Source organism: Dasypus novemcinctus, chromosome X, assembly GCF_030445035.2.
Source record: "Dasypus novemcinctus isolate mDasNov1 chromosome X, mDasNov1.1.hap2, whole genome shotgun sequence".
Lineage (NCBI taxonomy): Eukaryota > Metazoa > Chordata > Mammalia > Cingulata > Dasypodidae > Dasypus > Dasypus novemcinctus.
The window spans coordinates 22,794,858-22,822,003 of NC_080704.1; the positions used below are offsets into that span (position 1 = coordinate 22,794,858).

At 37.5% G+C, this 27,146-nt stretch overlaps 1 protein-coding gene across 14 annotated transcripts in view; it reads right to left on the minus strand.

The window, feature by feature from the left end:
• Positions 1-475: 475 nt before the first annotated feature.
• Positions 476-27,146, minus strand: part of RPS6KA3 (ribosomal protein S6 kinase A3) — a 126,227-nt gene continuing 99,556 nt past the window's right edge. For 7 of the 14 annotated variants that reach the window (XM_071213365.1, XM_071213371.1, XM_071213368.1 and 4 more), the window contains 7 exons: positions 24,204-24,293; positions 21,999-22,157; positions 20,094-20,255; positions 16,051-16,127; positions 15,431-15,548; positions 11,554-11,694; positions 4,187-5,669 (listed from right to left, as the gene is read on the minus strand). In XM_071213365.1, coding sequence (XP_071069466.1) covers positions 5,547-5,669; positions 11,554-11,694; positions 15,431-15,548; positions 16,051-16,127; positions 20,094-20,255; positions 21,999-22,157; positions 24,204-24,293 — 870 coding nt within the window. In that variant the 3' untranslated portion in view covers positions 4,187-5,546. Of the gene's footprint in view, positions 1,928-3,976; positions 5,670-11,553; positions 11,695-15,430; positions 15,549-16,050; positions 16,128-20,093; positions 20,256-21,998; positions 22,158-24,203; positions 24,294-27,146 lie in introns of those variants that run through there. The other 7 variants (XM_071213364.1, XM_058291500.2, XM_058291495.2 and 4 more) reach the window with 3 other exon arrangements.

The following is a 27,146-nucleotide window of genomic DNA, read 5'->3' on the forward strand; positions in this document are numbered from 1 at the left end:
CTGGCTGGAGAATGAGGGCTAGTCATTTGTGTCACCAATGAAGAACAGAAGGGGGATGTTGCAAATCCGAAATGACTCCCTTTGTTTGAACAGTGTCTCTGCATACATTGCTCAGAAGGAAACCTGTCCTTAAATATGAATACAAAATGCATCCTGATGGAGAAAAGGGGCATTTTGAGACCCGAGTCTGGTAGTCTCCAAGAAAACTGTTTCACCTGTGCCTGGTGATTGCCTGTGTCCTTTGATTCATTAATCCTGGTTAGTATCAGGTAAGATCTATGATTTATGAGTCTGAGCTGACAAACCCCTTGGGCTGAGATTATGCATAGAAGTTATTTTGCACTCTTACTAACTCAGAAACATTCCTGTTTTAAGTTCTATCAATCCAATTTTACATTTATACTTTGGATAGAATAATTTGATATTGTAAAGGATTAGCCATCCTATAAAAATAATCTGATCAAAAGGACATACATGCATTGATTTGATACTTTATTATATAAATCTTCATTTCTTTGAAAGATTACAAAATCCAATCTATGATAGGAATACAAGCAGTATTGTTCCAGGATTGTTCATGGATACATTTCAAAGAGCTTAGATTACACATTAATAGCATGATTTGAAAATTTCCCAGATTAGACTCTTAAGTAAAACAATTTAAAGTATTGTATTGAGTGATATTTGATCCTTTATAAGCACGTCTTAATTATGGCAGCAGTGCCAAGCATCTGATGCAAATTCACCACCAAAAAAAGGTACAATACATATGAACCCATGACATGGTACCCTGGGCTTCTGGCATGCCTTACTAGAGAGAAACTAGTATAAAGTAAGATCATATAGAACAGTAGAAAAATATTTGTGATTTTTTTCTTTTTTAAAAACTGTTTAGATACCCACCCCATTCCCACCCATGGCCAAAAATGCAAAATAATTACACCCCCCCAGGTGTATACCTTCCCTTTTGTTTCGGGTAAGAGTGATGACAAACTTAATAAATGCACATGATTTTAAGAGTAAAAACTCATCCCCTGATCATTAAGGTTCTAAAGAATGGCAATACCTTGAAGCCTTTTTTTTCTTTAATTAAAAAGCAAAGCTTTAGATGGTAAACCACACTTAGAGAAACACAAACCCAAATCTTTATTCTTAAGCCCTCACTTTGTATTTCAAAGTTCTATTTTAAATAAATCAGTTTGAAAAACTCAGGGTACGGTTCATTCAGTACTATCATAACAGGAGTAAAGAGCTTCACTTCCATTAGATATTAACTAATCTACTTAGAGAGGACTATTTCAGCGACTCTCTTCCCATATACCTTTACATACTGTACTGTACTCAAATGCTATGTGCTCTAAAGAGACTTCCTTAAGGTTCATACCTTTGAACTTAGTCTCTAAATTTTCCTCTCCACTAATCTTTATTCAATGTCACATACACTTTGCTAGTTGCTCTGAGAGAAGTCATGGAAATTTAAACAGCTTATCACGCACTTCAAGGTTATATGGCAAAATAACGAGGAAAGTGCCTTAAGAGGTAGAAGGTAGGCTCTCATCCCAACCCTTGGTATGTCTTGTTATGAACAGTTACAAGACTGGAATCAAAGTGGTATCTGTGAGACTGATAGCAATATCAGGCTAAGTCAACTCAGTCACTAGACTTGAGAACACAGTCACACTGGACCCAGTTACAAGTCACTAGATCACACAATACAGCAATGTCAAAAACACATAAAACGTACTGGAGATACAAATTCTTCTTGGCATCCTTATTTGGGTATTATCAATATGCAGATTCTTCACTGGAAAAAGTGGTTAAGTGTGGCTCTGCTGAACACCACAGTTCCAAGAAAGTTAATTTCACTCCTTCATTAATTGGTCTCCACCAATGGTCACTTGGGGGGAACCAGCAAAATGTAAGCAATCTAGAGGTAAAAAGAGGACTATTTTCATTAATTGAAATAAAAAACACTGAGTTAAGTCAATTAATCCATGAATTAAATATGGCTCGAAGTACATGTCCAAATTAAGGTGTCATGTGGAATTAACCTTTCTGAGGGACAACTCTAGGACTAGATTGGGAACCTCCTAGTTTAAGCACGAAGGGTCAGCCATGGAACCCACTGTACTTGTTAAATCACATAAATAAGAGCTTTTCTGACCCTTTCCCTTCCTGAGATATGCCAGTTCCTTCCTAAATCTCAAATGCTCAATACCACCATAAGATATAACTTTCTCTATAAAATATAGTAAAGCAAGCTGAAAGATTTTACATCATAATTTTATAAAGGCCAGGAAGTAGAGAATTTCAAAGACATGTTGAGATGTGTATTGTTAGCCTTCATGGTGATTAAGCCTGTCTATATCAAGACCCCCAAATACTGAATGCTTTTCTACTAACTCTCACCCTAGGCTGGGCTTACCCCAGTTCCTTTTCTACCCAACCCATTCTGAAAAGTCTTTCTTGGGCTCAGTGGGCAGAGCACAGCTAACTGGCCAGTCCCACCTCCCATGACATCTCTGGCTCCAACAGAAGCCACTTCTTAAAAACAGATGGGAAATGGTTGACCCAAACCCGTTCTTTGGAGCGCACTATGTGTGAAATGTGGAATCCTTGTTGCATATACACCACACCCTCTCCATATACTCCCTGTCTTTTCCCACATGCCAGTTTCATAAGCATCTCAATTTTATGCCTTGTCAAAATGATTACATTTTTCGAATTTTTGGGTTACTTGTGAATAAATGAATTTGTAGCAAATCTGTTAAAGCCAACAGTCTATTGTACTTAGAAAGAAGACACCCAGAAGGGGCAGAAATGATTCATAAAAACGAAAAAACTTACCTTAACATCACCACTTGAAAAGGAAGATACAAAACAAATAATAGTGTAATCCGTAATGTCCAGTATGTGCTTGGCAATGTTAAATGCAATCTATCATTTTGGATATTATTTTGAACTATAAGCTACGAGGAAGTTTGAAAAGAGGCCTGATAGTTTAGTTCCTTCTTTCATAGAGAAAGATCTTTAAGGCTGCATTGGAGCCTCCTGGGAGAAGCCCCAGTATCTGGCACTAATTGGTGAAGGGTAGAAGCCTACAAGGGCCTCCATGCCACAACCATAGGGGCCTGGAAGAACTGGACTTTGAGAAATTAAAAACGGGCAAGACCGTCATAAGCACATTTAGAGCACACTGTTGGCCAGGTTTGTTCTACTCCAAGTAAAAAGCAATAGGCACACCAGAACCGCAGATGAACTAAATGATGCTCATAAACTGCTTTTTAGGCAGAAAGCCTTCAGTTTTGTGAATATGTAACTTGCTTTTCTCCAGTAAAACTGACAGAATGGCTTAGGCAAAGTAGGCAATATCTCTGTAAGCAATAAACTTGGTATTCATATACCAGCAGAGGAATACCTAGTTTTGAACTTAGCTGCTGGTCAGGTGATAAGGTAAAATGAAGGCAGCACAGTATTATGAGAGAGAGAAAAAAAAAGGAATGGGGGGGAGGGGCAGAGTTAAGGATTCCAGGCTTTGCTTTGGGTCTCAGGTTCTTGACATGCAACGTGATTTATAAGGATTTATATGTTTACTTCTAGTTCTAAAAGACTATGATGGACAATGCACCTAAGCAATTGTGGAGTATCATCAGTATCAATGAAAATATGAAAATACATTTTTTTCCTGCTCAGAATTAATACTCTAAAAGCGACAATTTGGGATGGTCATGGTTTGACACACTGAATAAAGGGAGATGGGCAGGGGGCAGGAAGCATACTTTCCAGGCCATGGAAAGCAGCTTTTAATAGACTCAAGAATTTAAAAAACTTTATCTAGATCTTTAGATATCCCTTCTGTACATTTTTAATCTAGAAGATAAGCTTATATTTGATTTCTATTCCTTTTGTGTCACCTGGGCATAGAGGGGAAATTAAGGAATGACTAATGCCTTCCAAGATACTCAGATAAACCACACTCTTTTAAAGGCTTTGTATTTTTAGGAGAAGATTTAAAGCTTTTGGCAGGAAAAAATATTTCTGACATAAATGGCTTAGTCTATGACTAAGAAAGATCTGTTTGAGCACATTCTTGATGAGGTAAGGTAAATCACTTTTTCCTTGCTCACTTTTTTTTTTTAACATTACATACCGATGTATTCTAGGTAGCTTGGCAAAAATACAGGTAATAGGTACAGAAATTTCTTTAATCAAATAAAATTGTGGAAACTACCAAATTATATGTAGATAACGAATACTGTAATCTAGGCAGACCCAGTGACCATTATGAAAACATAATTCTGAAGTCAAAGGAAACAGTATATGGCTATAAATCATCAGGAGGGATTCAGAAAACACACAATGATGAACACTCAGCCTACCTTAGCTATGATTTCTGGCTAGAGCAAATACTGTTTGATCAAGAATGCTTTATTCCCTAGAGTAATAAAGTCTAAATCCAATTTCATATAGAGGCTTGTGGCTTTTATTACATTCAAATTAGTGTTTAATATAGAGTATCTATTTGAACATGAAATATCTAATGGGACTTTACCTGCTGCTAAATTTTCCTTCTTCAATCTCTTCACCATGACTCTTTAAGGCCCTTGATATATACTGGCAAAATCCCAAATTATACGCCAAATACTAAGTATGGATACTACTGAAGATTAAATGTGCAAGGAATACTTCCTTAGTTAAGGAAAATAGAACCCTAAGGAGTTGCAAAGTATATGGACTAACTTCATAGGCGTACTCTTGATATCATGCCACACACATATGATAACTTTCCCTACCATAACAGCTCTCTAGGTTAGTCTGACAGAGCACCTGACCTTAAGAAACAAACAAACAAACAAACCAGTGAAACAGACACAGGGAAAGATATGTACATTTTTGAAAGTATTACATTCAACAGCTGTTCCACAATCTGGTCATTTTTAGGGTTGTCCATCAATACTGTTAATCCAGGGGAACTATTTAACCAGACTTAATAGTCAAATGATTAATAATAATAGATTCCAAGTTAAACAAGGCATGTATACATTAAAGAAAGCAGTACAGAAATGTACTGTATATGAACTGTTTACAAAAACATACAAAATGTTGGATGGCACAAAGGATACAGTGCTAATATAAACGGATTGTTTAAGCTAAGTGCTTAACATAAACTGTCCATCCCTATAACTAACAAAGAATATTTAAGGGACATGAAATATTTCCTAGAAAAATAATGCTATATGGTGTAGAGTACTTTATTCAGTGTATTTTTAGGTGGTATTCATATGTTCATTATTCTTCTTGTTGATTCAGTGACTATATCTTCATCACGTTTCCATTTCCATTCCATCCGAAGCTCCAGGAAAATCTAGCTTGCTAACAATCATTTAAAGCGAGACGAAAGCAGGAGCAGCAGCAGGAGCAGCAGCATTATGGGTACCAGCTGGGACAGTGTGTGCTTGCAGGTGTCTCTCAGATATGTGCTACCTGTCACCAGAACTTGTGCTATCAGCTTACACCATGGTACCAAATATCTCACTGAGGTCACTTCACAGAGCTGTTGAGGTGATTTTTTTTATACCTCTCCGCTGAGCAAGAGTAGAGCGGCCTACTGGTTCCAAAACTGGTGACTGATTACGGTTTAAAGCAGAATATGTAGCTGCCATGGCACCCTAAACACAGGAAAGAAAAGTAACAACAACCGTGACATGGGGTAGTCACATATACACAAACACACAAAATGTAGTTTTCTCCCCCCAGATAATCTCTTCATATCCAAGTTTATGTAGATTTGATTAGGCTCAAAATGAAAATAATCACACTGGTCAAACACGATTTAGTTAAAATTGCAGAGGTCAATGCAGGAGGTTGTAGTTATATATGAGAGGACAGGGATGGGGTCATAATAAGCAGTCCTCACTTTTCTCAGGACTCTTCAAAATTTTTCCCCTTTTTAACCAGTTAATATGAGAGGCAGTAACACTTGTTATTTTGGAACTTGTGACTGGCCACTGCTGACAACCTAAGAGGGTTTACTTTGGTTGTACAGAAGGAAGAAAAGTATAAAGAAAATTTAGGAGTTCTGTAAGTAAGTTTATCTGTTCTTATTTATAGTGAATATCTACTTATATAGACTGAAGGAAATTCAGAAGTCACTCAGACCAGTTTCATTATTGATATTTTGGCATTCCTTGGCTTTTTCTTTCCTGAATCATGTGTTGTGAGAGGACGACACCACAGCTCTTCTCCACTGCTGTGCCTAGAACATCTCCCTGTGTCCCTGCCATGGATTGAGACCTGCTGGCTATGGGGAACTGATGCCTACTAGTGAAGCTAACTTTGCTCTGTCTCTTCTCTATAAGCCCTGGGACTGAAAGTCATAAGGGCCTGGAAGGGCCCACTAGAGGAGGTCTGCCACCCCTATCAACCAGGAGATTTCATCTACATAAAGGTGTTTTGGAGGAGAGACGGACTGTCACCATTTGGGAGAGAGCCTTTCAAGTGCTGCCAATTGCCCCTATGGCTATCAACATGAAAGAAAAATGCAAGTGGATTCAGGTTTCCCATGTTAAGCCAGTACCATAGGAAAACTGGACTGTGGTTCTCATGAAAATGGATATTAGTGATGAACTCAAGTGAAAAGAGCTATTCTAGAGAACTTATTACTACTCTCATAGACTGCCTCACTGTCCTATTTACAGCAGGGGTTACTTCAGTTACTTTACAAATCACATTCCTAGAAAACAAACACGCTTTTCGGCTATACTACTTTTTTCTGCACTCCCAGTAGTGGTTCCCGCAACCACATATTTCTTTGAATTGTGTTCCCAGTATAGATATGGTCTGGACTTATGAGTCCAACAATCTAATTATAAGCAGAGTATAAGTGAAATCAACTGAATTATTCATTTTTTTATAATACCAAAGTAAAGGTAGTTAGTGTGCATCCAGATATGCAAGAGCTAAATTTAATGCAGAAATCTTTTGTTAATTGGTTGGACTGGAAGGATCTTCACTGAAACAAGGAGTCCCTTAATCGCACTACAGTCAAGAGAAGTGCAGGAGTAATCCCATTAGCCACTTGTTCCCTCACCGTCACTATGTTTGGAGTTGGGGTCAATAAAACTATTGGTAGCTGTAAAGGCATTACTGGTAAACTGCATGCAAAATGGTGGGGATTCTTTCAACAGACTCTTTGAAAGACACATAAAGAAGATCCCCCTACTATATTTAGGACATGGCAATCCCCTGTGCCTATTTTAATAACCCCCATGATTATGCAGTGCATGGTTTCCAATATATTTGAGGCCAATATCAGTCTTCACACTAAGACATCTGTTTCTTGGGCCCTCCCATTCTGGAAGCTGTTGGTAAAGGGGCCTGTTTGGGGACACTCAAGGATGAGAAGGGACTTGAATACAATCCTGGGAAGACTAGAGACAGACACAGGTATAGCTAACTCTTTTGATGTTGAGACCTTGATGAATAAATAAGCTTAGTGCTTTGGGACAAATGTGAAAGCACATAATACAACTGCAAACTGGATGGTGTCACATCATACAAGATCCTGCTATAGGAGCTTGTTTTGAATGGAAGTGGGGGAGAATTTGGAATTGGACTGTGTGGAATAGAGTTCAATGCTAGAAGAGAAAATCACCACAAAGATCACAGAAGCACTCACTTTTATAGCCCAAGAGCAGTTAGCTATAAATCAAGTATCATCATTAGTGCAGAACTGCAGGATTGTTCATATTTAAGGAGACAATTAGGAATTGAGACCATTACAACCCCCAAAGGGACAGGAATGGTGTAGAAAAAGAGAAACATCTAATTGATAGATAACTAAAGTCTGGCATTTACAAATAAAAGACTGAGGAAGGCAGGTCTAGTGCCTCTAAATTTAATGTTAGGATGCAAGTTTTCCCCAGTCCCAATATATATGGATAAGCAAAGGTGGGTGGTGGTTATTCACGGTGATTTAGTTGATTGTTAAGACAATACCCAGGAGAAGCAGATTTGGCTCAATGGATAGAGCGTCCTCCTACCACATGGGAGGTCCAGGATTCAAACCCAGGGCATCCTGACCCATGTGATGAGCTGGCCCACGCGCAGCACTTATGTGTGCAAGGAGTGCCGTGCCACGCGGGGGTATCCCCCACATAGGGGAGTCCCATGTGCAAGAAGAGTCGCCCAGCGCAAAAAAAGTGCAGCCTGCCCAGGAGTGGCGCTGCACACGTGGAGAGCTGATGCAGCAAAATGACGCAACAGAAAAAAAGAGACACAGATTCTTGGTGCCACTGACAAGAATACAAGCGGACACAGAAGAACACACAGTGAATGGACACAGAGAGCAGACAACTAGGGGTGGGGGGAGGGCAGGGAAGGGGAGAGGGAAAACAAACAAAATGCAAAGAAACCCATGCTGAGGGGAGTGGGTGTGGCTCAGTGGTTAAGTGCCTGCTTCCCATGTACAAGGTCCTGGGTTCAATCTAAAATACCTCCAAAATACTGATGCTGAAAAAGAGCCCATAGACTGGGTTTGTCCTCAAAACTAAAAACAGGGAAGCGGCTGTGGCTCAATCAGTTGGGCTCTCGTCTACCATACGGGAGGCCCTGGGTTCGCGTCCCGGGGCCTCCTTGTGAAGGCAGACTCGCCCGCATGCCGCAGAGAGCCACCAGCCCACAAGCGCCATGGAGAGCCGACTCAGCAAGGTGATGCAACAAAAAGGGAGACAAGTAAAAACACAGAAGAGTGTGCAGTGAATGGACACAGAGAGCAGACAGCAAGCAAGCCGCAAGAGGGGGGGATAAATAAAAAAAAATTAAAAAATACAGACACACAGAAGAACTCACAGCGAATAGACACAGAGAGCAGACAGCAAGCAAGCCGCGAGGGGGGAGTGGTGGAAACTTAAAACAACGAGAGCCATGTGCATTAAACACTGGGAGTGCAATCTGTACTTTTGACCCAGTGTCTCAGAATAAGACTTTGATACTAGATATAGTCTATGGATGAAGTCTTTGTATTTTCCTTCAAAAAATTATTTGGGAAGATAGAGCAATTACTGAGGGGCCTAAATTACCATGTAAATCAGGAGTTCTCAACCTGGGGTTCATGGACTCCCAAAGGGTCCATGGAGAGATTTCACGGGGGTCCATGAGCTTAAATTACAGTTAGATTCATTTCACATCACATTACAGCTGTTGCCTATCTTGAAAAATTGCTTATGCTTATGTATACTTTGAAATTACAGTAGTTGATAGACCCATTGTTAGATGAGTGTCATAAAACTATCTGCTGCTACATTCTGAGAAGGGGTCTGCGTTTTTCCCCTGACTGGCAAAGGGGTCCATGGAACGAAAAAGGTTAAGAACCCCTGATATAAATGTTATGTTACTTATGTAATTGGTGAAAATTCTGAAGAAATTTATTGGGGCCTCTAGGAATAATTCTTTTTTTTTTTTTAAAGATTTATTTATTTATTTAATTTCCCCCCCTCCCCTGGTTGTCTGTTCTTGGTGTCTATTTGCTGCGTCTTGTTTCTTTGTCCGCTTCCGTTGTTGTCAGCGGCAGGGGAAGTGTGGGCGGCACCATTCCTGGGCAGGCTTCTCTTTCTTTTCACGCTGGGCGGCTTTCCTCACGGGCGCACTCCTTGCGCGTGGGGCTCCCCCACGCGGGGGACACCCTTGCGTGGCACGGCACTCCTTGCGCGCATCAGCGCTGCGCATGGCCAGCTCCACACGGGTCAAGGAGGCCCGGGGTTTGAACCGCGGACCTCCCATATGGTAGAAGGACACCCTAACCACTGGGCCAAAGTCCGTTTCCCATAGGAATAATTCTTAATTAAAAATTCAAATTATCAATAAAAGGAAAAAAAACACATACAAAAAAAAGAAATAACAAAAAATTCAAATGATCCAATATGAAGAACAAATATCTACAGTACAGTTTACTGGGAGATAGGACGAGGGCTGGGAAGGGGTACTCATGCTTAATGTATGCAGAATTTTTAATTAGCTTGACTGTAAAAGTGTGGAAATGGACAGACTTGATGGTAACATTATAGTGAGTATAACTAACATGGTTGGTTTATAAATAGGATTGTGGCTAAAAGGGGTAGTCTAGGGACATAAATGTCAACTGAAAGAAGGCTAGAGAATAATATAGGGACTGAATAATATAGTGAATCCAGTGGTGAATGAGGTGTGGTTAACAGTACAAATAAAAGAATGTTCTTCTATGAACTAGAACAAATGTATGTCACTATTATAAGGTGGTAAAAATATGATGATGCATGAGAAAAATACAATTAATGTAACTTATGGACTATAGTTAACAGCAATATTGTAATATTCTTGCATCAGTGCTAAGGGTCAGTAAAAGTGAGGTATGGGATTTTTTTCTTTTGGACTAAGGAAAATGTTAAAAAAATTTATTGAGGCAAAGACTGCACAACTCTGTGATGAAATTGAAAGCCACTGAGTGTACACTTTGGATAGACTGTACCACTATGTAATATATGAGACTGTATTAAGCAGTGAACCATGTGGTGGAAAATGGACAGTGGTTAACAGTACACATAGGAGAGTGTTCTCTCATGGACCATAAAAATGTACAATACTAATACATGGTGCTAATAATAGGGGGTGTATGGAAAAAATATACCAAATGTAAGTTATGGACCACCGTTAGTGGTAACAGTTTGATCATGTTCTTTCATAATCTGTAACAAATGTTCCACAACAATATAAGGAGTTGGTGAAGGGGTGCTATATGGGAATTCTGCACATTATGCATGATTGTTTTTTAAGCTCACAACTTCTCTAATAAAAAATTATATAAAAAAAATTCATAGATCATGGACTTTAAGGCGGCAAAAAATCCCAAAACAAACCAAAAAACTCTAATAGCAGTTTGTAATAACATAGATAAGCTTGTGAAGATTTTTGTAAAATGTCAAAAATAAGTAAATTTTATAGAAGATTAAAAAAAATTCAAAATATCAAGCTCCAGAGTTTGATCTACTTCTTTGGCCTGGATTGGGCAAGGCTTCGAAAGGAGCTACCAAATAATACTCAACAGTTAACCATTTGAAAGCATAAGTAATAAAAACATCACGACAGTTAGCAAAATTACTGTATGACAAAGGAGAATTTTTGCACACTGCTAATAATGAGTCTGATTTAACAGTCATCGCTAGTATGATATATTTAAGGGTTATTCCCCCAAGGCAAATTCTTTTTCATTCATCATATTGTGATTCTGACAATGGTCTGGCATTTTTCTAGACCTGCTGGTTATTTAGGTGATGACTGTAGTGTTACTATATTGTAGTAACATAAGGGAAGAGATAACTGCAAATACAAATTTAAAGGGGGAGGCATAATTTAAAAAAACCCAAAAAACCAAACCCAAAACAGAGTCCCACCCCAGAATTACACAGCAGAATAAAAGGGAAACGTGATGATGGCATGGAGAGAGTGCCTCATAATCTTGGGTGACTCAGTTTCTCCCAGAGTACGTTTGGAAAATGCTGACTTAATGAGACCATTTACCTTTACTAGATGTGGTGCGTCTTGTCTGTTGAGTTGGTATTGTGGCAGTTGGTCCCAGTGGACGATCCAAGGATGTCTGAGCACAAGGGCAGCAGTCAGTCTCTGATGAGGGTCTACATGAAGCATCTTTGATACCAGGTCCTGCAGTGGTTAGAATAATAAAATCAACAAATATTTTTGTTTGCTTGTTTTTCTATGGCACTAGATACTGTTGAATATTTTTCTGTAGCGATTTTTTTCCTGGTTATCAGACCTTTGGGCTCAAAACAATCTGGCTGACATAATAATTTGGTAAAAAATGATACCTCAGTCTCTGTTTTCTTCCCCTTAAGAAAAAGTAATTTTGGCACTTAATAAGGGTAGCTTTGCCACGTTTTATGTATCTTTAAATATTTTGGCTTCCCCCCACTCAGATATTTTGAGTTTTTTACATTTTTGTAGGTTTATGTCTAAGTAATTTTCAGCTACTTAAGACTCTGTGTGTGTACACACTTATACTGGAACACAGAATATAAATGTCCAATAGTTGGAATGTAATTGGAGGGCTTTAAATACCTGCCGAAAAGATTACAGAATTCTGTTAAATTTTTTTTTCTACTTCAAAAGCAACGCATGGACCTTCCAGAAAAATCAGTCAATATAGAAAAGCAAAGGAATACAAAAAAAACACCCCATAATCCCATCCTTCCAGAGATAGTCATCACTAACATTGCCCATCTATCCAAATGCTTTTCTATGCATGTAATATCTATCCATATAATTGCTATGTAGTTTTACTTTCTCCAAAATGGTAAACCAGTTGTGATTTATAAAAAAACTTTCTACTGCTTGTTTAATTTTTCATTCAAAATTTATCCAACTTTGTTAGAGTATCCAACAAAGGCCAGGCACTCCTGCTAGGCACTGTGTATTTAGTGGTAAATAAGATGGAAATGAACTCTGACCTCATGAAGTTTCAGTCCAGTGAGGGAGAGACAAAGAATCATTTACAAAGCAAATAAGTTATTTGATGGGATGAATAAATACAAAGTGCAGCTGGAGAACACAGAGACACCTGAACTGAATGGGATGGGGTGGCTCACAAGCAACTACTTAAGAGGAAGGTGAGAAATGAAGTTATAAACAGGATCTGGATTAGAGAAAGAAAGGGGGAAAACAGAATGTCTCAGGTAGATAGAATGCAGTTGTGTTTGGAAGACAGACTTCAGGTGTGAGAGAACATGTCAAAATTAAGGAACTGAAAACTGAAAGGAGTTCAAGGGAGTTGTAGTCTAATTTGTAAAGGAGAGTGTGGCAGCAGATGAAGTGGAAGAGGCGAGGACCAGACCACTAAGATCCTTGTAGACTATATTAGCAAATTTTGACTTATTCTGAAGGCAATAAAGAATTTAAGAAAAGGGGGTGAGGTGGTCAAGCTTGTACTTTAAAGAGATCATATTCACTAAATGTGGAAGAAAATAGATTGAAGGGGGCAAGCTGGAGGCTCCACTTTGGAGATTGGTGAGAGATGATGGGATTAAGAAGGGGCCTTAGAAATCGGAAAAAAAATGGATGGTATTTATGAGAAAGAAACAACAGAACCTGGTGGTTGCTTGGATATTGGGATTGGGGGAGATGTTATTCCAAGTACTCTGCTATTAGACATTTACAGTTTCTTAAGGCTATGAGGTGGATGTAATTCCTTGTGCTCTGCTTGGATTCTCCATCCTCACCCATCTCTTTCTCACTCAAAAATGCATACCGGAGTACAAGTTAATGAGAAAAAAATTAGAGATAATGTCAACATGCTTTAATTTATTTTTTAAAAAAGCATGTATTATTGATGAGATCACTTGATGTAACTCAGAAGCAATCATGACAAAGTTTATGGCAGATTCCGTGCAAGTGAATTACTGCTCCACATAGTGAACTTAAAAAAGAAAAATCTGGGCAATCTCACTTCTAGATATATACCCAAAACAACTAAAAGCAGGGACTCCAACAGGTACTTGAACACCAGTGTTCACAGCAGCACTATTCACAATAGCCAAAAGGTGGGAACAACCTAAGTGTCCACCAACAGATGAATGGAAAAAGAAAATGTGGTATATACATATACAATGGAATATTATTCAGCCATAAAAAGGAAAGAAGTTCTAATACATGCTACAACATGGATGAACATTGAAAACACTAGGCTAAGGGAAAGAAGCCAAACACAAAAGGACAAATAGTGCATGATTCCACTTATAAGCAAATTAATAGAGACAGAAAGTGGATGAGAGGTTATCAGGGGCTGAGGGTAGAGGGAAGGGGAAGCTACTGATTAATGGGTATAGAGTTTCTGTTTTGGGTAATAAAGTTTAGTGGTGAGGAAAGCACAACTTTGTGAATGTAATTAACGCCACTGAATTGGATACTTAAAATGGCAATTTTTATGGTATGCATAATCCATAATGCCTTTCATAATCTGGGCTCAGCAGCTACTCTCTCCTGTGTACTCTGCACCAATCATATCAAACTCCTTGAAGATCCCTGGAGGGCATTTTGCTATTCCCATTCTATCATGACCATGGATATGCATGTGCTGCTCCCTAAGCTTGGTATGTACTACATTCTCCTGCCCTTCAAATCTGTCTGGCAAATTCCTTCACTGTTTTCTGGAAAGCTTTCCTGAAATCTTTCTGACCAAGCATCATCTGTGAACTTCTTGAGCACAGCAAATGTTACCACTGTTATAACGTGACACTGTACTGTACATTTTTGGCTGATTCCTGAGCTCCCTGAGATTATGAATTCTATCTTAATCACATCTTTTATCCCTTGAGTCTTCATTTATTAAGCATGCTGTAGATGCTCAATAAATGAATTAAAAAGTAATGAGGTACCCCAGAAAAAGAAATGATCTAGGTTAAGAAATTTTATTGCAAAAAAAGGGTAAATGCTAACATTAATTTAAAATGTAGTGATATATAAAACCACCAAAATATTACCTACACAGACACTAAATTGGTTAACTAAAGCTTCATGCTCTATGCCAAAACAATATATATAAATCTTTGACATACTCTATTTACTTACATAATTTGCCCCAATTCAGGCTTCCACTTCTAAGAAAAATCGGGAAGCAATTTTACCAATACGTATCTTTAGTTCCTGTATGTTTATCTTATTTTGAGGCAGAAAACTTCACTCTTTGTTGTTAAGAATTTTCCATGAATAAAGTAAAACTACAGTAGAGTTGGAAAGTGAGTCAATGCTATTTGGGGAATGGCAGATCTTTCAGAAGGACTTTACAAACTGATTTCAAGTGGACACTAAAAACTATACCACTAGCCATTATGAAAAAGTTGAGAACCTTTTCTTCATAATATGAATAAAAAATAGAACACGGTGCAGTTATTCCAGGGAAGAAGGGCTTTGGAATCAGATATTTAGTTTTAAGCACTAACATGTACCTGATGTGTAACCATGAACAAATTGTCACTAAAATTTCTGGGTCTTGGTTTCCTTATATGAAATAGGACTACTACCACCTATCTTACAGGGTTGTTATAAAGATTAAACAGGATAATTTAGGTCAAGTGCAGTGTAAGACATAGAGTAGACACACAAATCACAAGAATACCACATTATTAATTATGTTCATCCGTAAGAAATAGCTTTAAGATGTAACAGATAATAAGGCCAAATCAAGGCCTTCTGGGAAAAAACATAGTTGGCCTATATATATATATATATTAGAGAAATTGCAATTGGGCTGATTTTTTAGTTTGTTATTTGGTAACATTACTTCAAAATACTACTTTATAAAAACAAAAGTTCATAACTGATATTTCTTCTCACCAGGGATTATAAAAAATTTTCTCAATAGCTTGTAATAGATAGTCGTACTTACCTTTGCTGTGTCTGAAACAGAATTCCAGTAACCACCACTGAGAGAGAATTTTCCGCTACCTATTCGTGCCAATATTTCCTCTGGTGTATCGTCAGGGCCATTTGCAAATGGAGTGTAACTACGTCATAATAAAATTAAAATGTTAACATATAAAATTTTCTTTTATGGTTGGTAATTTTTCTAATTATTTGCAGGCAGTGTCCAAAAGTATTCCAAATAATTCAGTTAATGTAATACTTTACTGAAATCTACCAAGTATAAAAAACAAACAAAAAAAAACTGAAACAAAGTCCATAAAGTACCAGGTGAAAATATTAATGAGATTTACTATACAATGACACAAATTTTTTAAGATATAACATATTATAAACTACAAAAACAATATGTTTATGACACAACAAATAAGATTATAAAAAAGATATGGAAAAATTTAAGACCTCAAGACATTTCTATGCAGTACATTATAGAAAATCAATAATGATACAACTATAAATGTGGTATTATTACAGGAATATATCTATTAGATTACATTAAAAAATGGAAAGATATTACAACATAGGGTTTTTAAAAAACCTAGATCAGAGATGAACAAATGCTTAAAAACTACGGTATACACTCACCCTGTAAGCATTGTATACAGGAGGACACCGAGACTCCATATATCACAAGCAGCATCATAGCCTTGTCGTTTTAAAACCTAGAAAAAGTAAAAATTAGTATTATTGGGAAGCAGATGTGGCTCAAGTGACTGAGCTCCTGCCTACCACATGGGAGGTCCTGGGTTCGGTTCCTAGTGCCTCCTAAAGAAGACAAGCTGGCACGGCAAGATGATGCAAACAAAGAGACACAAGTAGGAAAACAAAATAAGAGACACAGCAAAGCAGGGAGCAGAGGTGGCTCAAGCAATTAGGACCCTCCTTCCCACATGGGTGGTCCCTGGGTTTGGTTCCAGTGCCTCCAAAAAGAAGAAGAGCACACAACAGACAGATATAGCAAGGGCAAAACAATGGGGTGGGGGGTAGGGATAAATAAATCTTTTTTTAAGTATTAGTATTACCACAACACTGTTTATTGACTAGATTTGGGTAGACTGTTAACTGAATTTTAACTCCTAAATAAATGCATGTAAGAAAACTACAACAGAATAAGAAGGCAATGTATTACTCCTATTCCAGAACTTTCTATTACTAATAATGCATATGTATACAAAATTTAATTTTGGTATGTGAATTAAATTTATTGAGTGCCACCACAGATACATAGAGACATGTAAAATAAGTTGAAGATAAGCTTATTTTCATAAATTTTTATTTTATATGGTGCTCAAGAAATGGTTTATTAAAACAATACTTTAAAGAACATATAGGGAAGTGGCTGTGGCTCAAGCTGGTGGGTGCCTGCCTACCACACGAGAGGTCCCAGGTTTGGTTCCCTGTGCCTCCTAAAGAAGACAAGCAAGATAGCAAGCTGACAAAATAAGATGATGCAACGAGGAGACACAATGGGAAGACACAACGAGAGAGATAGCAAGCAGGAAGCAGATGTGGCTCAAGCGATTGGGTGCTTCCCTCCCACATGAGAGGTCCTGGGTTTGGTTCCCAGTGCCTCCTAAAAAAGAAGATGAGGAGACACAGAGAAAACACAACAAACAGACACAGAGAGTAGACAGTGAGTGTAAACAACGAGGGACAGGGAGAAATAAATTAAATCTTAAAAAACAAAACAGGGAAGCAGATTTAGCTCAAGCCCTTGGGTGCCCGCCTACCACATGGGAGGTCTCAGGTTCAGTTCCTGGTGTCTCCTAAAGAAGAAAAGCAAGACAGCGAGTTGGTGCAGTGAGCTCGCACAAAATGACAATGCAATGAGAAGACGATGCAACAAGATGACCATGCAACAAAGAAACACAATGAGAAACACAACAAGCAGAGAGCAGAGGTGGCTCAAGTGATTGGGTGCCTTTTTCCCACATGGGAGGTCCTGAGTTAATTTCCTGGTGCCTCCTAAAAAAATGAAAATGAGCAGACAGCAAGTGTGAGTGCAAAACAATGGGGGAAGGGAGGTGCGAAATAAATAAAAATAAATAAATCTTTAAAAAAAAGAACACATATAACCTAGTGCAAATTATATAGTACTAAATAGTACTTACATATAATTTGATTCACTTAAGCATTAAATAATCATTAACTATTTTGTATATCATTAACTATACAAAAAAACCTGTTCCTGACCTTAAGGAAACCAGAATCCGGCAGGGAAATAAACCTAACAGTTTACAATTTGATGTGATAAGTATTATAACAAAATTACGTTTAAAGTGTTATGGGAATAAAGATGAAGAAGCAATTTATTCTTGATTTGGGGAGGGAAAGCTAGAGGGCAGCCTGCTTGTATTGGACCTCTAAGTAAGAATTCTGTAAGCAAATGGGAGGTGCGGGAAGGCAGAAAACATTCAAAGGACGGAGGCAAGAGAGCAGAGAATGCTTAGCGATAGGCAAGAAGTTCAGCATGGCGAGAACTTCAGGTAGGATGCTTAGCGATAGGCAAGAAGTTCAGCATGGCGAGAACTTCAGGTAGGCGATATTACATGTGGTAGAGAGACTGAAGGGTTTTTTATAAATATCTTGTTAAAAATGTAGTTTTTCTTCCCCTGCAGTCAATTAGATGTCATTGACTCATTAAACAGGGAAATAAAATAATCAGATATGTGTATCAGAAAGATAAGTCAAGGTATAAAGGAAATGCTGCAAAGAAGAGAGACTAGAGACAAGGATACCCAATAAGAGGCAATTTGTAGCAAAATAAGTGAAAGGCTGTGACAATTTGTATTAGATAGGACAGGAGGAAGAGGAAACAATCTTTATTTTTATCTATAAAGATTGTTTATAACTGTTTATAACTGGAAGGATTTAACATAGATTAGATGTATAGGATAAGGGAAGAGATGTATGACTTCAAAGTTTTAACTCGGATGACTAAATGGCAAATGGGAGACAAACAGCAGGTCTAAGGAGAAATAGATCATGGAAGATTTCCTGAAGATGAATTCAGAGGCAGGTTTCGAAGCAAAAAAACATTCTAGAGAGGGAATGTGCAAAAGCTTTAACAGTTACATGGCAATTTCCAGAGGCAGAATGCAGATTGCTTGTATGAAGCAGGAAATGCCTATACGGAAAACCGCGAAGGCTAGATTAATTAACCATGCTTGAACACCAATGTGTGCAAAAGACTGTGGATACATGGATGAACCAGAAAGAAACCCGTCTCTTGTTAGTTCTAGTAAAACTTGGAAAAGCAGATGCAAGTAGTCTTTTATAAAATGTCTAAAAAGTAACAAATACAGAGGAAAAAACGCAACTCTATAATCCAACTATCCTAACATTACCAACTATTATTCTTGTGAAATATCTAGCAAATGGTATGAAGCACACCCTTTGGAGAGAGGTGGCCTGGATTCAAATCTAGGTCTGACTTCAGGCAAGTTACATAACCTCTCCATCCTACACCTGATTGTCTGTAAAATACAAATAAAATATATATATATATATATATATATATATATATATATATATAGAGAGAGAGAGAGAGAGAGAGAGAGAGAGAGAGAGAGAGAGAATTGTGTCATCATCTTTTTGGTGTGTCTTTTTGCTGCATGGGGGCCTTGCACCTCACTGCGCAGGTCTGGGATGCCTTTTTTCTTTTCTTTTCTTTTTTTACCAGGAGGTCCTGGAGATCAAACCCAGGTCCTCCATATGGTAAGTGGGAGCTCAAATGCTTGAGCCACAGCTGCTTCCCTCACTTCATATATTTTTAATGAGAATGAGTTACTGTACGTAAACTATATGTTGTGAGGATGAAATCAGTTAGTATGTGTGCCTGGTACATAAACTCTGTATTAGGGTGAACTATTATTTTTATCTTTTTCATAGTTATATTTTCCACACAGTGATAATAAAAAGGCAAAACAGAGGATTCTTGATTTGCCCTTGAGGGCAAAGCAGAGGATTCTAGATTTGATCCAACAGAGAACTGGCAATTTATTAGAAAAACAAGTAACTTGAGCAAAGCAGAGCTTTAAAAAGACTGTAGTAGCTTTGTAGCTATTATGTGGAATGATCACAGAAGGAAAAGAGGAAGGAAGATTGTACCTAGGTGGTAGCAGTCATTGAGGGTATGGTGATGGAAACACGGGCAATTTTGTGAACAGAAGAACATGGAACAACTGGAAGAAATGGTTTTAGGGGATGACAGAGATGGCAGCTAGTTATATAGCTGAAGACAAGGGATGACTGAAGTTTTAGCCTAGGGAAGAACAGGAAAGCAGTGATAAAAATAGGAAATTGAAAGGATATTAGGAAAGGAGGAGAATAAGTTAGTTTCCATTTAATCATTCATATATACTGACAAGTGCAAAAGTGTTAGTGATGGTAGACAGCCACAGATGTGTGATTATACAGAAAGAGAGAAGTTAGGGAAAGAGACGGGAGTACAGGTAGCAATGGACTAATGACAGAATGAACTATCAGAAGAAGAGGGGCTGGCATTTTATTCTAATTATTTGCTCAGTCAGTCTTCAATTAAAAAACTATTAACTATTCTATGTTAAACATAGCAAATCATTTTTTTAATATACTGAAATAGTGTAAGCAAACTCTCTCACAATTACCTCTGGTGCAACAAAATTTGCAGTATAACAAGGAGTCATGAGAAGGCCGTTTTCTGCTCTTAGTTGTTTTGCAAAGCCAAAATCACAAATTCGAATAGATTCTGGATTACCAGATTCATCTACGTAAAGAATGTTGCTAGGTTTCAAATCTCTGTGAACCACCTAAATTGAAATACAAATTAAAGAGTTACATTAATAGTACATTGTTCTTACTGTATAAAGTCTTTATTCATGTACTGCCAAACAATACGCTTAACAAGATGATAAATGTTGATCTTGATTCCAACATCATAAAATGTTAATAATGCAAACGGTAACTCTCTAACATAGAACTGGGGAAGGGATAAGGAAGAAGAAAAACTAGTATTTTCTTCCCTGCTCTTTGTCTAGTTGAATCATTGGCTTAAGGAGAACTGCAAATAGCAATACTATCTATCTCCAGGGAATTAATTCATTCAACAAATATTTATTGCGTGTCTATCATCATGTGCCAGGGTATTATATAAGGAGCTGCAGATATTGTGGTGAACAAGACTTGTAAGATCCTTGCTCTACATGCTAATAGTAGGAGGGGAGGCAGAGAATAAACAGGCTGAGAAATGGGATCTAACTAGAGAGGTCACTTGAAATAGAGTGGTCAGGGAGTGTCTCTAAAGGAGGTAACATCTGATTCCAGGCCTTCAGAAGAGAATGAACAAGCCAGAAGAACAGTGGGAGGAAGTCATTCTAAGTTGGGGTAACACTCAACAAATATGTGCTGATAGACTAAATGGTACAGGCAGGGGGTTTAGGAGTAAAAGAGAAAAACACAAATCCAGACTTTGTTTTAAGCATAATGTGCTTATTAGGTTTCCAACTGACAATGTTATTTTTTATTTTGTTTACTTAGAGTTTTGTAGTGTTTTCCTCCTTTAATCACTTACTCAAATACTTCTTTCATCAACAGCCTGTCTGGCACTCCTTATCAGACATATTTCTTCCATCACCAAATTATGAGTCTATATTTTAATCAATCATCTCAGTTTTATTTCCTAATATCCAAAAATATTATTTCTCCAGACTATTTTGATCACTAATTACTGATGAGACATAGGGAAAAGAACATGGAAGACTTAGATGACTTCAACATCATATATTCATTCAGGGATTATTTATTGAGTTTTACTAAATTCTAGGCAGAGTATCAGGCAAATCTCAACAAACCAGCAGTCAAGAAGCTCTAGAATTAACACATTCCACTTGTTAGCTTCTAGAGGCAAAGGCAAACAAAATGAGAATAATGCATTGAAAACGACTCCGTGAGAAGTAATCTTTCATTTTATTTTTTTCTGTCTTTCCATTGCTCTTCACCCCTCTGCCATTCTCTTTTCCTTCTTCCCCTCCCTTCTCCTCATTTTCTCCTTTATCCCTTTCCCTCTCAGACTTCCTTTCTTTTGAAAATATGACTCTTGCCATTTAGTAAAAATCTGTATGCAGGAAGAAATAAGGAGAGCATCTACCAGCCAGAAGCCAAGTGACTATTTTGCCTCAGTTCTTAACTCATCAATTTTAAGGGTTTCCTTTTATATGTGAATATAATCCATGACTCTTTAGTTATACTTCTAAATGAAATGGGCTCAGTTTTCAGGGGACTGAGTGGTTTGGCAGAAATGGTGCTATGTTTTCCAGGTCAGAAGATCTTACTCATTTTCACTTGGAAAGTATAAGAATTTAATATACATGAGTTAGGATTTCAATGTAGCATTTCAAACTCAATGGGAGAAGTTTATGTAGAAGAAGAATGTAGGACAATTAAGATTATAGTAGTTGTTTCCACCTTTAATTTTAGCTTAAACATTAAGAAAAAAGGTATGTGTATATATGTATATATACACATACACACACATATATATATTAAAAACTTACCCCTTGTGCATGAAGATACTCAACAGTTTTGGTTATAGTAAACAGGACAGCACTAGCCTCTCGTTCAGAGAAAAATTTCTGTCTAAGAATTTTATCCAGCAATTCACCCCCTTTCATAAGTTCTGTTACCACATACACGTATTTTCCATCATCATATACCTATAAAATTCAACATTAAAATGTAAAAAAATTATTTGAAGCTTTATTGTGCTCAAAACAAAGTTTAGCATAGTCAAGAAAAATTAAACTTCATTTTATATTCAAGGAAGATTTTATTTTTATCACAACCATAGGAGGATATAAAGTTTGCAAGCAATTTTATACACCTAAGATATTAAAATAGAAATAGATAGGACTGGAATTGTCTAGAAATATATCCTGTAATTTCTTTCTATGGAAACTCAATTCATGGCAATTGAAGTAACTAGGGGCATCTTATACAAAGGGGCACTGAACTTTCTGCTTTTAGGGTTCATCTGTCTTGTTGATATCTTTTTTATCTACTGATGATGGCAGGAGCTGGTACAAAGACATTCTTGTGCTTTTTCTGAAACTTCTGTAATTTATAATTTGAGTTCTTATATATATAAGAGTTCTGAAGAACTTCTGTATTATATACATAATACAAATGAATTATTCTGGTTTTTATCAACCTGAAAGATAAGTTGTGGGCAAGATTTAAGCAGGAAGATAAAGTAGCAAAGAAATTCTATGCAACCATACAGAAGCACACCAGTGAACTCATAATGCAGCAATAGAAAGCTCACTGTAATTTTGGATTTGTACTCTGGGCAATCCCTAACTGAAATAACCCCTTCATTAAACCTCAGTCCCTTGTTTTTCCATCACCATAGAGTTACAGGAAACTTTTATTTAACTCTATCAAATTATCAGGTATTATAGTAGGCGCTGGGACCCCAAATATGGAGATAACAAGGTACCTGTTCTCCAAGAGTTTATATTCTAGTAAGGAGAAACATAAAAATAAGAGTTAAAAAAAAAAAGTAATAAATAAATAAATGTTGGAAACACTGTAGTAAAAGCCTACAGGACATTTCAGAGATTCTGAATGTGAAAAGAGGGAAGAAGCAAAGATGTAAACAATATATAGATAGTGACACTTTAGGACGTTTCTAAGGCAAGGCTGAGATAAACTACACTTCCTTTTCATTTACTTGGTTGGATTTTGGGAGGTTCTTTTCAACAGTTACTTAAGTCAAGTAGCTTTACAATTTAATGTGACTTAAGTTTTTTTCCTTCTCATAGTAAGCAGTGATGAATTAATTTGAGGAAACTGGCTACGAAGGAGAAGGGAAGGCACATTTTTGAATTCACAAAATCTCAGAAGTGAACAGTACCTCAGAAGCCCTCTGGCTCAGTGAGCCCTGTGCCACAACTGGTCAATAATACCCACACTGGCCTTTCAGCCTATGTGAGCACCATGAGTAAGAGAAATTCAGTGCTACCTGCAGAGCTCACTCCCTTTGCCAATAGCTCTGTTATAATAAAAGACACGAGAGACATAGGTAGTAGGGTATTATAACAACCCAGGGAAAGGATACAGGATACCTAACTTGTCCTAGGAGTGGTGATGCACAAGGCAGGCTTCCTGGAGAAAGTAGTACCTGAGCTAAGACTTAGATATGTGGTAGTTAGCTAGGCAAAGAAGGGAAATGGTGTTCCCAACTGAGGGGACTGTTGCTCAAAGATACAAAAGGAGGAGAAAACAGGGCATGCTAAAAAAATGCACCTATTAGAGCATGGCTGAAGCACAGGGTGTGCGAGGAAGTGAAACTACTCCAGAAGAAGGCAGCGACTTGAGGTGATGGGGGTATGAATTTCAAGCAGTGAAGTTACATGGTTAGAGAAGAGTGCTGGATCTTTGTGGCAGTAGTGTGGAAGATTAGAAAGTTCATGGAGAGTGAGACTAGTTATTCCTGAATATTAATTAATACCCAAACTGTCCAGTAAACACAAACATTAAAAGCAATAATGTCAGAAATACTTTTCTCCTTAAAGCAAAAATAGAAAACTATATAAACATTTTTAAAATAAATGGAATTATGCTATATACACGCTTCTTAAATGCACTTCTTTTTTACTTACTATATTAAGTTCTTTGTCTACCACATGATATTTGAAAAAACATTCCAAATGTGAGTTAGACAACTGATTCAAATGATCTACATTAAAGAATCTACTTACATCCTTTAGAGTGATAATGTTTGGATGCTGTCCATAACGAAGAAGAATTTCAATTTCTTCTGTTGGGTCTCTCTTGCTTTTATCAATAATCTAAAATGCAAATATTTGTAACAAAATCTCATCAAGTATATAGTTATAAACCGTATAAACCATATGAATTTATCGCTATAGACTCTAGGTATCATCTTATGTAAATACTGAATATATAAGCCATTTATCAACTAGTTTCATTCAAGTACCTGGCCATACTGTCTAATCAAAATTAGAAAACCAGTCTTGATAGAGATGGCAAGGCTGTAAATTCTATTCCATGAGGTACATTCCCACCAGATTGCTCCAATGTAAGTTTGTAGTAAGTTTAGAACTTATTGAAAACACAAAAGCTAGGGGAGCGGGTGTGCTCAGTGCTTGAGCAATGCTGCCCATGTACCAGGTCTGGGGTTCATTCCCCGGTACCTCCTAAAAAACAAATAAACAAACAAAAACAAGACACACAAAAGCCTAAAGAAAGGGTACCAAGAATGCAATTAACACATCTTTCTTCTGTTCTTGAACATCTTCAACATTTAGGAAGGTAGCCAACTTCTAACACCTACCAATAAAGAAAATTAACAGCTACATGTATTTATAAGCCACTACTAGTATCTGTTTATTGAATTAACTTTACTTCCCTTTAATAAAATGCTTTAATAGAATATCCTATTAGCTGTAAGCTACTTATAAAATTCAATTAACAGTTAAGCAGAATAAGCTTATTTTTGAAGCTAGTCAGAAAGCTATGCAGAAAATGACACCTAGACATTGACTTAGCTAGAACTGAGATTATTATAACAAAGCTATTTAAAATACCAACACAGTTTTCCAACTCTCTTACGTCAGCTGCTTCTTAAAAATATTTCTCAATGTTTTAATCTGGCAAAGTAATATTATATTAAAAGAAAAAGATAACTCAAGTTTTGCTTTCATGTTTTCCAAAAGACAGTGTGAACACATTTTGTGGCCTTTGTATTTTCAGTTTTAAAACAGCTTGGTAATTAATGTATACAATAAATGTCCAAACAATCCAGCCACATAGGAAAGAGTCTGTAAATCTCAATATGAGCCCAATCTTCTATCTGAAATGGATTTATTTGTACAATTCTGTATTTGGAGAACAGGGAAGACAAACATATAGGTGTCCACTGCAAATGATAGTGTGGAGTTAGGCAAATTAATCCTTAATAGACATATATGGAATAGACACACTAATTCAAGAGTCTTTTGAAAACCGGAACACACTTGGAGGTGTTATTTTTTTGGCAACAATCTCTGATCTGCTAACCTGAGCCTAGTTTATAACAGTCTATCTACACTTGTACTTGTGGACCTCAGATTTATCGTAATTTCAGTGGAATCCAGTTGTGCTAAGATTAGTTTTATGACATTATTTTAAGTCACATGTATCTACAAATAGCTCGAAGATACTCTCAAGGCTTTGGGCATACAGCTCCAGGTGTCTGTAATTCAAAGGGGGCCTCAGGGCATTGCGTTTATGAAGGCAAGATACATCCTTAAACGGTCTAACAAGTACTTTATTTCTCCTCTCTCCTTTCAGGTAAGCAATTTGGGAATTGTTATATACCTCAAATTCCAGTAAGAACTATGAGTAGGAGAATAGCAAATCAAAACATATTTCTATGATTCATCCTTACATCTCACAAAAAGTCTATGTAAACTGATGACTTTTTAAAGCAATTACACTCAAGTCTACAATAGTAATAACAATTAATGCCACTCTCCCAGAAACTAAACGTGAGCTGTTCATATTTATAAAATAGTTCTAAGGCTCAAAATAAGTTGAAAGCTTTAGACATAATTTGAGTTGCCTGAGATGGCAGAGCAGAGGCTGCAACCCAAGAAATGAAAAGGCAGAGACTTGAATACAGTATTTGTTCACTTACAGCTAAATGTTTGAAATTCAAATTTATCAAGAAGCCTTGACTTCTTGGCTAAGAAATTTCTTACTGTCATGGGACACGTGATGAAATTAAAATGGCTACTAATTATAATAGGTTTTATGATGGTGGTTCTTATTCACAGATCCTTTCAAATATGAAGGAAGGTATGACTGGGCTAGAAAAATGTAAACATACAAAATTTTCATGCAAATTTTGAGGAATTCCCTGACATCCTGAGCAAAATATAAGGGACTTTTGAGGGTAACAGGGGCGCTATTAAAAATTATGTCAGGTGGAAAGTGGATGTGGCTCAAGCAATTGGGCTCCTGTCTACCATATAGGTTCGATTCCTGGGTCTTCCTGGTGAAGGCAAGTTGGCCTGAGTGGTGAGCTGGCCTGAGTGGAGAGCTGGCCCGAGTGGAGAGCTGGCCCAAGCAGAGTGCTGGTCCTACATGGAGAGCTGAAGCAGCAAGATGATGTAACAAAAAGAGACACAGAGAAGAGACAATAAGAGATGCAGCAGATCAGGAAGCTGAGGTGGCGCAAGAGATTGAGCACCTCTCTCCCACTCTGGAAGGTCTTAGGATCGGTTCCTGGTGCTGCCTAAAGAGAAGACAAGGAGACACAGAGAATATACAGCGAATGGACACAGAAAGCAGACAGCAAACGCAAAAAAAAAAACCCAGGGTGTGTGTGTGTGTAGAAATAAATAAATAAATAAATAGATCTTTTTAAAAAATTATGTCAGGGAAGTGGATGTGGCTCAAGCAACTGAGCTCCTGCCTACCAGATGGGAGGTCCTAGGTTTGGTTCATGGTGCCTCCTAAAGAAGATGAACAAGACAGTGAGCTGATGCAACAGGCTGCTATGGTGAGCTGATGCAACAAGAGACACAACAGTGCAGGGAGTGGAGTTGGCTCAAGTGATTAGGTACCATCCTCCCATATAGGAGGTCCCAGGTTCGGTTCCTGGTGCCTCCTAAAAAAGGAAAATGGGAAGTGGACTT